The following is a 12,520-nucleotide window of genomic DNA, read 5'->3' as shown; positions in this document are numbered from 1 at the left end:
TATTTTATCAATCTAAAATTTATTTAAATAATTTAATTTATTCTCAAAAATGTTTGGATTTTCAGTTTCAGTTGACACAAAGCTCTTTTATTGAGACAATTATTGGCGCAACACTTCCACTCTACAAACATTGGTTCAGTCTCTTTTCTTATTGGAGTTGCGAAAGAAGAAACAAACATATGAAGTGAAAGATGGCGGCGCCCTGAGGTTACCCAGTTTTGCAGTTTTATCCAGGTTGTAATGTAAACTTGCATAGTAAAATTACGGTGGAGGGGATAAATTTTTCTGCCATTACATGCCTTTTCCTCAATGGTTGAACTTGGTGCAATATTCCAAAAGACCTAGGCCCTATCATTGAACAACTTCCGAGGATGCCGAAACTGATCGAACATGCTGGCGTGGCGCGGCGCCGACATGACTGGGAGGGGGACTGTTAAAGAAATCATTCATCGGAGTGCGCCTATGTAAAAATTGTAAATGCCTCTCGAAAATAGGGAAAGTTTTCATATATGGACGCCAGTAATTATTCCCTACTGGAAAAAATTTTGCATCCTGACTCCACTTCAGCAGTTATGTACAAAGTCTATGGGGAGTGAAGAGAATTTCTAAGTATTTCCCAATAACACCGGTAACTCAGTCCGGAATTCGTGTCTTTCCAGCATTTCTGTTATGACTGAATTTTATTGAGATGATATATGATGAGAAAAGTGGAATCAGGATGCAACATTTTCTCGAAGTCATTTACTTAGAAGACACAGAATTATTCAGACCAGTCTCATCATAGGGTTTGTGCACTGCACAGGGTGTCAAGCTGCATTGGATGATGTATATGGGACTCTTTCCCCAAAGTACACCGTAAAATCAATGGTTATGTGGGTAGACCCTATGGGGTGAAAATCCCCTTGAGAACAGTGTGACCGGCTAGTACGAGGTTGATCATCCAGGCATGGTGGGGTATTCTGTAATCATGTCATTTGGCATGTGTTGCTGGTTATGCTGTTTGTGTTTACATATTGGTTAATCGGTAAGCTCATCTGAAGCTTCTCCTGCATACATTTCAGTGAGTTTAATAAAGACCCCTGGCCTGGAGAAAAACACGGAAAGAGGTTCACATACGGGCAACACCCAATTTCCCCTAAAATGTTGTAACAGCCACCAAAATAGCATGTCCTTAGAAAGTGAAATCCAGCAAAGAAAATTCCCAAGCTTGTACAGGTACTTAGAAAACTCTTCTGTTTTTTTCAGACAAGTCTCATAGACCTGTGCACAAGGTTATCAAGCATTGTTGGTTTATGCAACTCTTTCCACAAAGAGTTCTCATATCAAATTTTCCACTACTGAAACATGATCATTTTAGTTCTTGAGCACTGACGATGAGCCAAACCGTGTCACCAAACCAAAGTGATGCTAATTTTGATTTTGCTTTCACAAACAGGCAACACTTCATCATGATGGCAACCAATCTTGAGCTGCAACCCTTGATAAAATTTGGAGACTATTAGTAACGAACTTCGTTCATCATTACCGAGTTTGACAGCACAATGGCGTTTGCGCAGGTAGTCATTGGTCCACCGGGTGCCGGGAAGACCACCTACTGCAATGGCATGAAGGAGTTCCTGACACACCTCGGGCGAAAAGTCGCTGTGGTCAATCTGGATCCGGCCAACGACTCCCTGCCGTATGATGCAGCGGTGGACATCGCTGACCTGATCACCGCCTCAGACGTGATGGACAAACTGAAACTGGGTCCCAACGGCGGCCTGGTCTACTGCATCGAATATCTGGAGAAGAACGTGGACTGGCTTGAGTCTCAGCTTGAGCCCTTGGCCAAGGACCACTACCTCCTCTTTGATTGCCCCGGGCAGGTGGAACTTTACACGCACCACAACTCAATGCGGAACATCGTGGCCCTTCTTCAGAAGTGGAAATACAGTGTGAGATACTGATGATCAACCATCTCTAAACAATTCCACCCTGAGGCTTACACTGTGGAAGATGAATAGGTCTAGTCTGCCAAGTACGACAGAAAGGGATGTTTCACAGACTACAAACCTCAGCAGACTATCTCCTCTCAAACAACAGTCTATTTCATCCATTTCTCAATCCAGCCAAATATGTTCTATTTCACGTTCACCATATTTTTCCTTATACATTTGTTGGTTTTGTGTTATGCAAAATTGTGATATGGGTACTGGTGCCATCCTGCCCAGCAGGACTAAACACTGGCTGCATTCACTAGCTGCATCTATTGAAGTTCTTAATCTCGATTGGCTTCACAGCTGGTAGCCGTTCATCTTGTCGACTCCCACTACTGCAGCGAGCCTGCCAAGTTCATCTCAGTGCTACTGACGTCCCTCTCCACAATGCTCCAAATGGAGCTTCCGCATGTCAACGTCCTCTCCAAGATTGACCTCGTCGAAAAATACGGAAAGCTGGGTACGTTTAAATTCGGGAAGACAAAGGAATGCTCGTGTCACATTTCATTTGTGTAGCTTGTGATTTGGCTTAAGAATGTGTGGTACACTTGCAGGGACTTAATGATGAATTGTGATGGATTCGACTGCAGAGCCCTAGTACACACTTTTTCTTTGCAAGGAGTTCGGCCCATGGATGATAACTTTTGATCTCATTTCCTCCTTTCTTCTGCCTCTGTGTCTCCCTCTAGCTTTCAATCTGGATTACTACACGGAGGTGCTGGATCTCCAATATCTCCTGCAGTACCTGGAAGGCGATCCTTTCCTGAGGAAATTCAAGAAGATGAACGAGGCCCTTGTTGGTGTGATCCAGGACTACAGTCTGGTCTCATTTGTCACGCTGGACGTACAGGTGAGCTACCCAAACCGCACTGAGCCCTAACTCCCAGAGTTGTAATTGATCCAGTCATGAGTCACCGCAAGTCATCACGAGCCCGTCACGAGTTATTCAGTCCCAAGTCAACTCACAAGCTATTTCAATGAGCTGTGACAAAGGTGTCTTTCATCGTTGTTCATCTCAAATAGCTCAAGCCTGCTTTTTGATCTGACGTTCTGACAAACTGACTTGTTGACCGACTTCTGATCGACAAGTGACTGACTCAATTCCAATGCTTCTAACACTTCTTAGTCTAGCAATTAAGAATCACTTGCAAGATTTCCTGTTCCATTTTGATGATCTGTGCAATGGCCTAAATGTTTCAGAGGGTTAGGGTCCAGCAGATACGAAGGTGGCATGGACCTCCAACGAGACGAGTGATCTGTCTATCAGCCAGAGTGCGATATTTAGGCAGCATTTTTTCTGGTGGTTTAAGTTTCACTTGTTATGTTGGCTTTTTTTAAGGACCGTGAAAGCATGCTGGAGGTCCTGAAGGTGGTCGACAAAGCCAATGGCTACGTCTTCGGGGACTTGGAAGAACGCAATATGCAGGCTCTCATGTCCTGCGCAGTGGGAGCTGACTTTGAGTACTTCAAATATCCTTTTGTCCATGACTAATATTACTAGTGTAGACATTGATGATGGATAACGTTCAAGGCATCGTGCAGACCCCTAAACATTCCCCAAACCATCTCAGTCCCCTGGGGAGTATACAACTCAATGTTTCCATTTCAGGCACAACGGCTAATCAAATGCATTAACCCTCTCTGCCCTCTCAGGCACCCATTTATACCCCTGGGTGGACAGGAGCACAATGCCACCTTGGAGTTCATGTTCCCCTTAACCCTGGTTTACGACAGCCACTGCCCAAGAGAAATATGTCAAAGGAGACAAGAGTGCAGCCAACGTGATGGAAGAGTGTGATATGAGTGACGAAGACAGCTGACAAGAAGGATGTGCACTTTGTCAAAACTGTCACAACACTAGTTTTCATAAACACAAAGTCCATGTCATGCTGTTTTTGTGGTCTCAGAAAATGTGCAAGAGCATCCATGTAGATAGAATTTGTACACGTGTATTATTGTATGTACACAACCACTTGAGGGCGCCCTTCACAAGCAACTAGTGACAACCCATGTTTGAGTAATAATGTATGCTGCCTACTGGGAAATGCTCTTTATACTCAAGGTCGATTCATAAAAGAACTGTTAACCAAAGTATGTGTAATTGAATGTTTTAATCAAAGAGAAAAACAGGTAGAGAAAAATTCAAAACCAAGTTCAACCTACGTAAATGTTGTGATCCATAGTTCAAAAATTTTGTCTGGCAATTTTTTTCTTATTTCCAAACGTTTTTGGAAGAAGATAGCCTCTGTAGCTTGTCTCCCACAAAATAAAATCCACCTAACAGTGCTGTCGCACTGGAGTTTTAAATTCTCATTAGCTTTGAACATGGATCAAACTGGCAGAATATCCGTAGCGAGACACAGTGACGTCATAGTTGATTTGCATATCAATACCTTTACATTCCTCGTCAACCACCCAAGCCTTATAGTGGTCCTAGGTATTAAATACCCCACCTCCAATTAGGCTAGAGGGCCTGATCATCACAAAACCACTCACACCTGGTTATGAATATTTAATAACATGGCCGGATGGAGCGCTGTTTTCTTTGGAAAATAAAAATCAATGGGTAAAATTGATTTTGTGCAAGGAAAAAATCAATTGCTGTGGGTTGTGGGTCACAGGGTCGCCTGTTACTGTCATTCCATTGTTCAGATCTGTTTGAATCCCCAATGTTTGTGAAGACGTTAAATACAGTGATACTCAACTTTGGTAGAGAGCACTGTGCGCCCAAAACCAGCACAAAAGGATCCACAAGATTGAAATTCATGTAAATATTTAATTACCTAACTTGACCTGGCCCGGCCTGGCCTGGCCTTTGCTCTCGAAACTCTCTGGTCCCAAGTTTCAGTCCTGGATTAAGTGAAACTTTACTCGTTGGAAAGAAGACTTCAAAAAGTTCGCAAGAAAAGTTCTCAAAAGGTATCCAGTTTGCTGACTCTTAAACGCCCTTTCTGCGATATGTTTGGTAACATCCTTGTATTTTGGGGGTTGTGATTGTTGCTACACACTGTTCTGTATTTGAAAGCTGCTGATTTACATGCATAAAAAGAAGCAGAATTTCGCCAGTTTGGAAAGGTACTGCAGATTGACAATAGCTTTAGAATCGAGAGGTCCATTTCTTGTTTTCATGCACAAAATGTTCTTTGTGGTTTTCCCCCGATCCTTACTGCCGTTTCCTGCTCATTCGGTAACCCCTGTCCAACCTCTTTCGCAACATGGAGGAATTTTGCCTTACATGGACTTCCTAGTTCTAACCAAGGCAGTATTTTCTGTCTGGAGCGGTTGATAAGACCAAAGGAGGTGCTTTATCGGCAATCGTGTACGGGATTAAAGTTGAACAGATTATACAACACTAATGACTGACAGTCGGTGGTATGTTAGTAATCATACCTAGCTGAATTATCTTGTGGCATCCAAAGAATTGATATTCCATTTATCGATAAGACAGAATAGGACTTGCTATGGTTGTGTGGAAATTCGTGATTGTATCCAGTTTCCCAGGAGTGATACGTTTTGTTGCGCAAAAGGGTTTTCTCTTGTTGCCAAATGAGACATAATAACTAAGAGAACCCTGGGATTTAATGCATTAAGCATCGGCATGGGTCTTAACAGACCTATGTGGTTTACTGTGTAAACCGTGCATTAATACGATTTTAATCGATCAATTTGGCGATGTGCGTTGTATGATAAGGCCATACACCCTCGACGTTGCCTGCCCTGGTATATCAAGAACAGTTAAATTCTGATATGGCCAGGGGGTCGATTAGACAATAATACTCGTGATCAGAAGGCACGGCGTGTAAAGTTAAAGGCCTGTTATATGCAGGGATGACCCAGCAATCGATGCCGCCCATTCATTGCCATCGATCCTGTGTTTAAGTTGGAAGACATCAGTATCGCGTTGCTAGAGGCTGTAGTTATAACACCAGCGGGGGGAGGGAGATACACAAACTTCCGAAGTGTGACCGCGAGAAGTTCAGCGATGGCGAACGGGACGGTAGTCCGGGCTCCCGGGGAAGAAGACACGGCCACGGGCCCCGAGGCCCGCCCGGTCCTGCGACGCTCCGACTCCCGTAACATGCCGCCAGCCATGGCCGTGCGTAAGCGAGTAGGGGGCTACCTGGTCGGGGAGACGATCGGCGAGGGGTCGTTTGGGAAAGTGCGGAGCGGAACCCACACCTTAACGGGAGAGAAGGTAAGTTCTTGGTAGGAATTAAGACAAAGTCAAACTGAAGTCATCTTTGCTCTGTTGCTTTAACAAATTAATGTAACAGTGTTACATTAATTTGTCATCTTTGCTCTGTTGCTTTAACAAATTAATGTAACAGTGTTTGGTAAAGGCGATTTTGAGCTCATAAGTTATATATTTAAAAAAAAAACCACAACCGTGCTATGGATTGCTTTACTTTAGTGAAAGTTTTTAGCCTCAAGCAACTGTTGCCGAAATAAAAACTTTATTATTATTTTGTACAACGAAATCAAATGAGCAAAGTTACGACGCTACTGTTAAACGGGATTTTGGTGCGGCTAAACAACAATAATTCTGAGATTTATTTTCTTAAACTTTATAGCCAAGATTGATGAATATGGCCGATTCCCTGTGGAAATTTTACATTCTGTTGACATTTTGACCTGGATTTAACACGAATGGGTGCGAAATGGCCCGATGAGGGCGGGGTTCAAAGAAATGGGGGTACGATTCAAGCATTTTCATGAGCTCATTCGGTCTGCTTGTCGCCCCAGGTCGCCATGAAAATCATCGACAAGAAGCTGATCGCCAAGCGGGAGTACGTCCGTAAGAACCTCCGGCGCGAGGCGGTGGTTCTCCAGCGGCTGACGAGCCACCCGAACATCATCCGCCTGTACGAGGTCCTGGAGACGGCCAACAACTACTACCTGGTCACGGAGTTCGCCCAGGGCGGGCCCTTCATGCGCTACCTCTGCGACCGCAAGAAGCTGAGCGAGCGGGAGACGAGGAAGTTCATGCGGCAGCTGGTGTCAGCCGTGGACTACATGCATCAAGCCGAGGTGGTACACAGGTGGGTTACCAAAGGGGGTATTAAAGGGGTGTGGCCCCAATTGAATCAGGAGCCTGAGGTGTTTTAATGCTTTGGGTGGTATCCATCTTAGAGGGCAGGTCTTTTGTTCGAAAGAGTATGCACCTAGGAGGTTTCCCGATGGAACAAAAGAAGTTCCCCTTCAAGAATGATACTATACGCAAAGCCTCTATTGGTTACTTTGTATATCATGAAGAATATAGTTCATCCAACAGTGCATTTAGCGCCAATACGGGCGTTTCACAATAGTGCGCCTCCAAGAGTTTGCAACTCGTGGGCAATCACAATGCGCAAAATCTTTCGACCCAGTGCGCGTTTGGAAAAGTTCGACAAATTTCTCGCGATTGGCCAACTCGTTTCAAACTCTTAGACGCGCTATTGTGAATTGCCTGTATTACAGGATCAAGTGACAATTGTTGGAAGTGTCCTGCTTTTGCGCCTTGTTGGGCCGTCTAAGGCCATAGTGGCATTGGCCACAATTACCGTGTAGCATTCCAGTTTTTAAGTTCTTATCTGTTCTTTTGCAGAGATATCAAAATCGAAAATTTCCTTCTGGATGAAGATTCAAACTTGAAAGTGATCGGTGAGTGCATAATTTGACAGTCGACACATTTCCTGTGTGTGCCCAAAGGGCTGCTCTCTTTTTCGGTTAATCTAGCCATTCTATTCGAATTTGAATACCTGCTCGATCATGATTCCCGAAACCTTCAATATTCATTGACCAGATTTCGGACTGAGCAACATCCTTGGACCAGACGGCCTCTTGAAAACCCAGTGCGGGTCCCCGGCCTACGCTGCGCCCGAAATCTTCTGCAACGCTAGCTACAGTCCCGCTGTCGACGTCTGGAGCATGTGAGTACAGATCAATGATCTTTTCTTACCAATAACTATTTTACGGGCACCCAAAGTTTGCAGAAAGATCACCCTTCCTTGGTAACAGGATTTACCTCAAAATACAAAATAAGAGAGAAGTATTTTCAATTGTTATTTACTATGGTAGCTAAATTGCTTTGATAATTATTAGGATTCTGAAACATTACGTGAATACAATGTAATTATTTTACTTTGTACTGAAGGTCAGTCACAGTTTTACTACTACTACTGACAGTTAAACAGCTATGAATACTTGAAGAAATCGTTTGTAGAAAGTCACTTGGTATGACAGTAACCAAATGACAAGGTTCCCTTGTTTGTTTTCGAAACACCTTTGGTGTTCAGACCACACTTCACACCCGCCCATGTTCTCTTCCTGCAGAGGCGTCAACATGTACGCGATGTTGACGGGCGAACTACCATTTATCGTGGACCCGCCCACCAACATGACGAAGCTGCACGCTAAAATCATCCAGGGATGCACGATACCACAGAATCTGACCCGTGGTAAGCCAGTGCAAAAAACAAAACAAAACAGTTTTTAGGTGCTGGGAATATGCCATCGATTGTTTGTGTCAACATGTGTTTTAGAGGCATCTGGTAGTCATTCTCCTCCGTTTCTTTTCGTTTCAGATTGCAGAGACCTTTTGGGAAAACTACTCACTGCGAATGAGACTGAGAGGATATCGCTTCGTGACGTCATGCACCACCCATGGATAAATAGGGGCTACACGCACAGACTCCACCCCACGCAGTTCCCCAACCGACTCACTGACCAGCAGCTGGATGGCAACATCATCTCATCGCTGGTAGCCAGCGGCTTCAGCGAGGCTGCTGTCAGGGAGGCGGTGACCCAGAACAAACCAATTGCTGAGACAGCCGGGTACCACCTCCTGCGTAACCGCCTCGCCAAAGGGTGGGGCCATCCCGAGGGGGCTGCGCCAGCCGCGAACGACAGCGGGGGAAGCGACGGCGACGACGTCATTGACCTCGAGTCAGATTCGGTGATGTTCACCCCGACACCTGCAGGCAAGAGCTCCCGACCCGGAAGTAGCGCCGGTTGGCGAACGAACGGCAGCACGAAATTGGAGCTCGATAGAGCCAAATCGCAACTGGTTCAAAACAGGCAGGCTGTGCAGCAGGAAGACAGACTAAAAAGCGCACCCACACCCAACAAGAAACATTCTGGTCCACTTTTGATTGATACACGGAAACAGAAGGCCGATGCGCTGGAAGAAAACACATCACCGACACGGGAAGTCATCTTGGATGATATGCGACAGAAACTGGCTCCCTCTTTCAAACCCGATCCGAATAATAACGAAATCAACCTCAAAGACAAAAATACCTTGATCATCGTCACGTCTCTTGACGAAAATTCGCATCCTCCGAAGAAGAACCCCAAATCTGTGAAGGAAACGACGCACAAAGCCGACAAGGAAAACGACCGCGCGGGGACGGATGAGCGCCAAACGTGCAGAAGTGCGGGAGAGAAAGGACCACCAGTGGACCCACATCGATCGGCAGCGGGATGGACGGCTCCAAGTCCCGGTAGAGCCGCAGTCGAGCACGGCTGCATGATCATCGTCAACGGGAAACTGGCCAAGGGAAACCTCTACGCGGATGTTCTCCAGCACCAACGGTCGGCTTGGACCTCAGAGACCCCTGAGGACAGTCCCACGCCCGTTCTAGGGCGACGCACCGGGTCTTTCTCCTCCAGAAGAGGACCTGGCCTACGCCGATCGCAAACGGACCCAGGGACTTACCTCATCTCACGGGATGCAGAGAGGAGGAATTTTGTTCCACTTACAAGAAATCGAGAGGGGGTTCTGCCATATCAAAACCATGGTTAGTTTCAATCGGAGGAACCCCCTCCCCTTTTTTAAAATCCCTTCTTAAACTACATTTCCCATATCGAAGTGTATGTACGGATAAAGTCATTTACTTTATCCTGTTGACTTGAACAGAGATGGAACCCAAGTTACCTATCGTTAGCAGACAGCCAAGTTGGGTACCAGGCCGTTACTCGTTCCAGTAACCTTTAATTTTTTTGCATGATCAATCAATCACCTTTGAGATATGTTGATCGATGCCATATGCAAGGTAATAATAATAATTAAAAACCTAAAGAAACGGCGACTTTAAGAAATTTCCCTTTCAATTATTCACAGGTGCTTTCCCGGCTCACCGACTCGGTCTTTACTACTCGACGACCAGACAACTCCGTCACTATCCAGGCACTCCGCGCAGCAACAGCGGCAGCATCCTGCGCGAGGCAGTCCCGCCTCGCTCCTCGGCGAGGGCCCGGTCGCATACCGCGCCCAACAGCAGACCGCTGCTGGCCCTGAAGGGGGCCCCGGCTCTCAAGAGCGCCCCACTCCCGGGAAGCAAACGACCCGCCGCCGGAATGAGTGCGAATGGAAAGGATTTGACACTGCCTAGGATAAACCTGGACCGGGTTGGCTGCCAGTAAATAGTGGCCCTTAAAGAACTTAATGTTGTTACGTGCGGAGAATGCACGGCAGAAGAAAAATCAAAAGACGGGAACCGGGACACCAAAAATACGAGCAAAGAACAATAAAGGAACTAATTTGGAATAACATGTAATTATAAACTTAAATCAGCAAAGAAGTAAATTAAAACAAAGTAAATCTTTTGGTTTGCCGCAACTGAAACTTCTCATGCAAGAACACCGTGAATTTGAACAGTCAACAGCATAAAATCTACTACTTTGCCCCAGAGACCGATGATACGCTACCGCAGCTACTTTCAAACCAGATAAAATATCAACGAGAAACAATGATCGCGACACAGTTACTTTCAAACCACCAGCTTCTTTTTTTTACCTCCAGTTGCTTTTATGATCGGCATGATGAAATATTGATCGACGAGCAACAGAGGGCGCTGTCCCCCAACTTCTAAAAAGTTACCTTTTACGCATTACTTAAACCACTAGATACTTAGTAGCATATGGGGAGGGGGGTGACTGTTGAGCTCCAGCAAAATCAATTTTTTATTCCAACAATATCATTGCATGCTTTTTTTCAACCCATCATTGTAAGGAAGACTCTAAAATGACACTACAATCAAGCAATTACAGGGGCAATGGAATGTTTTGGAACCGTTCTTCCACTGGAAAGAAATAAAGTTACGTGTAGGCCTACCGGTATCCAGTGTCTTGAGTAGGGTTATTATGTCCGGGGGGCACCCGGGGTGCACACATTTTTTCAAGGGTGCACCAAAAGATAATGAGCTGCAGCAGAGGAGGTTCATGGATTTCGAAGGGGGAGAGGGGCATCCGGGGTCACGTGCCCCCCCCACGTAGTTACACCACTGCGTGTATCTGCAACAACCAGTCGCAAAGAAGAAAACTGGGAACCCCGAAAGAGACTACATGCTACGGAGTTGCTTCCATGTTGCAATCAAGTTCACTCTGCAGTGTCTTTTTGCTCAATCCATGTATGAGAAGCTATACGGGCCAGATTTGGGCGCCTTTAAACGATTCTGTGCCCTGATTTGGGACCCGTCATTTCACTATCTGCATGGTCCCATTTTCTAAATATTCGTCGAGGTTCGATGCACCTGCAGTACACAGACGTAAAATAAGTGTTCACAGCAGCTTGTCAATCGATGGTCCAAACTCGATCTTGTCCCTTCCTGTGTGCCTTCGAAACTCCGCCCCCTCAAAAGCCACATAGCACAGAACAGTCCATGTACATCTAAGTATGTACATGAGGACGCCACAATTAGTTCTTATTTTTTCATGGGCGTGCCCAAGATTATCACATATGGTTCAGTAGGGAATAACTTGGGAGCCCCAAAGGAAATCACCAGAGGGGGGAGGCATCCTCCCCAGGGAAAGTTAAAGCAAAAGAAGAACATCACATCCGGAAGTCTGGAGCATAAAAATAAAAAAGGTCCAAAATTGGCAAATCCAAGACTTCTCAGTGTTTTGTAGTTGTGTTATTCAAACAATGCATGACTACAGGGAATTAGAAGTCGGGGGGTTGTTCAAGCCTCCGACACACCCTTTCTTTCTTTCTTTTTTTTAGTCAAAACTTCACACGAAGAGCGCTTCAGGTTACTGACCTGCTGAAAAAATCACGAACGTATACCAGCACCATGCATAAATGTAAAAGAGGCCGAACGGTCTGCGCAGAGGTGCAGATATCCTGTATAGGTGATCTCCTCTTGGCAAAATGTACCTGTATATTATGAATGTGCACTTTCCCCCCTAAAGAATAGATTTTCAGGTAGCTAGGCATTCATCGGTGATTTCTTACTTTCTCCATGTTATTTTGTACGCTACGCATTTGGGATTTTAATACCGAAATTAAATTTATCGTCCGTGAAAGACTTATTTGTTGACCCAGACTTATAAGAATAAGGGATCCACATTCATCTGTTCATTGCTCAGTCTGATTGCTACATGCAAGACGCAGCTCGGGAAGGTGTTTTTTGCAGTTTCGAGAAAATTTGGGGAGAAGACTTCAGGACTGCCTTCGTATCGTCTCTGCATGACTTCGACGAAGGACGTTGGACGCACACTGCCCACGAGAGGGCTTCAACATCGGCGGGCGTCTGCTGAGAGTGCAGCAACTACCCATGTTGAAC

General features: G+C 45.4%; 2 protein-coding genes across 3 annotated transcripts; both read left to right on the top strand.

The window, feature by feature from the left end:
* Positions 1 to 132: 132 nt before the first annotated feature.
* gpn2 (GPN-loop GTPase 2) lies at positions 133 to 5,070 on the top strand. Of its 2 annotated transcripts, none has more exons than XM_022251168.2 (6): positions 133 to 234; positions 1,436 to 1,934; positions 2,280 to 2,436; positions 2,666 to 2,826; positions 3,316 to 3,446; positions 3,706 to 5,070. In XM_022251168.2, the coding sequence occupies exons 2-6, from the start codon at positions 1,542 to 1,544 to the stop codon at positions 3,794 to 3,796; spliced, it is 933 nt and encodes a 310-aa protein (XP_022106860.1). In that variant the 5' UTR covers positions 133 to 234; positions 1,436 to 1,541; the 3' UTR covers positions 3,797 to 5,070. The 2 variants fall into 2 exon arrangements, with proteins under 2 accessions (XP_022106860.1, XP_022106861.1); XM_022251169.2 differs by lacking the exon at positions 133 to 234 and adding an exon at positions 246 to 473.
* Positions 5,071 to 5,683: 613 nt separating this feature from the next.
* LOC110987960 (uncharacterized) lies at positions 5,684 to 11,982 on the top strand. Its single transcript, XM_022251138.2, has 7 exons — positions 5,684 to 6,171; positions 6,720 to 7,015; positions 7,561 to 7,616; positions 7,759 to 7,885; positions 8,289 to 8,413; positions 8,540 to 9,754; positions 10,078 to 11,982. Exons 1-7 carry the CDS (start codon positions 5,959 to 5,961, stop codon positions 10,377 to 10,379), a joined length of 2,334 nt encoding a protein of 777 aa, XP_022106830.1. The 5' UTR covers positions 5,684 to 5,958; the 3' UTR covers positions 10,380 to 11,982.
* The last annotated feature ends 538 nt before the right edge of the window (positions 11,983 to 12,520 follow it).

This window comes from Acanthaster planci, linkage group LG15 (assembly GCF_054643075.1).
Source record: "Acanthaster planci isolate LZ-2023a linkage group LG15, COTS_SCS, whole genome shotgun sequence".
NCBI classification, from domain to species: Eukaryota; Metazoa; Echinodermata; class Asteroidea; order Valvatida; family Acanthasteridae; genus Acanthaster; species Acanthaster planci.
The sequence above is the reverse complement of the archived record's forward strand: the minus strand, read 5'-3'. Positions and strand labels throughout refer to the sequence as shown.

Coding starts and splice junctions, on each gene's coding strand:
- gpn2 (XM_022251168.2), top strand. CDS start 1,542: ATGGCGTTTGCGCAGGTAGTCATTGGTCCACCGGGTGCCGGGAAGACC. Junction 2,827..3,315: donor TTGTCACGCTGGACGTACAG/GTGAGCTACCCA, acceptor GCTTTTTTTAAG/GACCGTGAAAGCATGCTGGA. Junction 3,447..3,705: donor GCTGACTTTGAGTACTTCAA/ATATCCTTTTGT, acceptor ACCCTGGTTTAC/GACAGCCACTGCCCAAGAGA.
- LOC110987960 (XM_022251138.2), top strand. CDS start 5,959: ATGGCGAACGGGACGGTAGTCCGGGCTCCCGGGGAAGAAGACACGGCC. Junction 7,016..7,560: donor CAAGCCGAGGTGGTACACAG/GTGGGTTACCAA, acceptor GTTCTTTTGCAG/AGATATCAAAATCGAAAATT. Junction 7,617..7,758: donor TTCAAACTTGAAAGTGATCG/GTGAGTGCATAA, acceptor TTCATTGACCAG/ATTTCGGACTGAGCAACATC.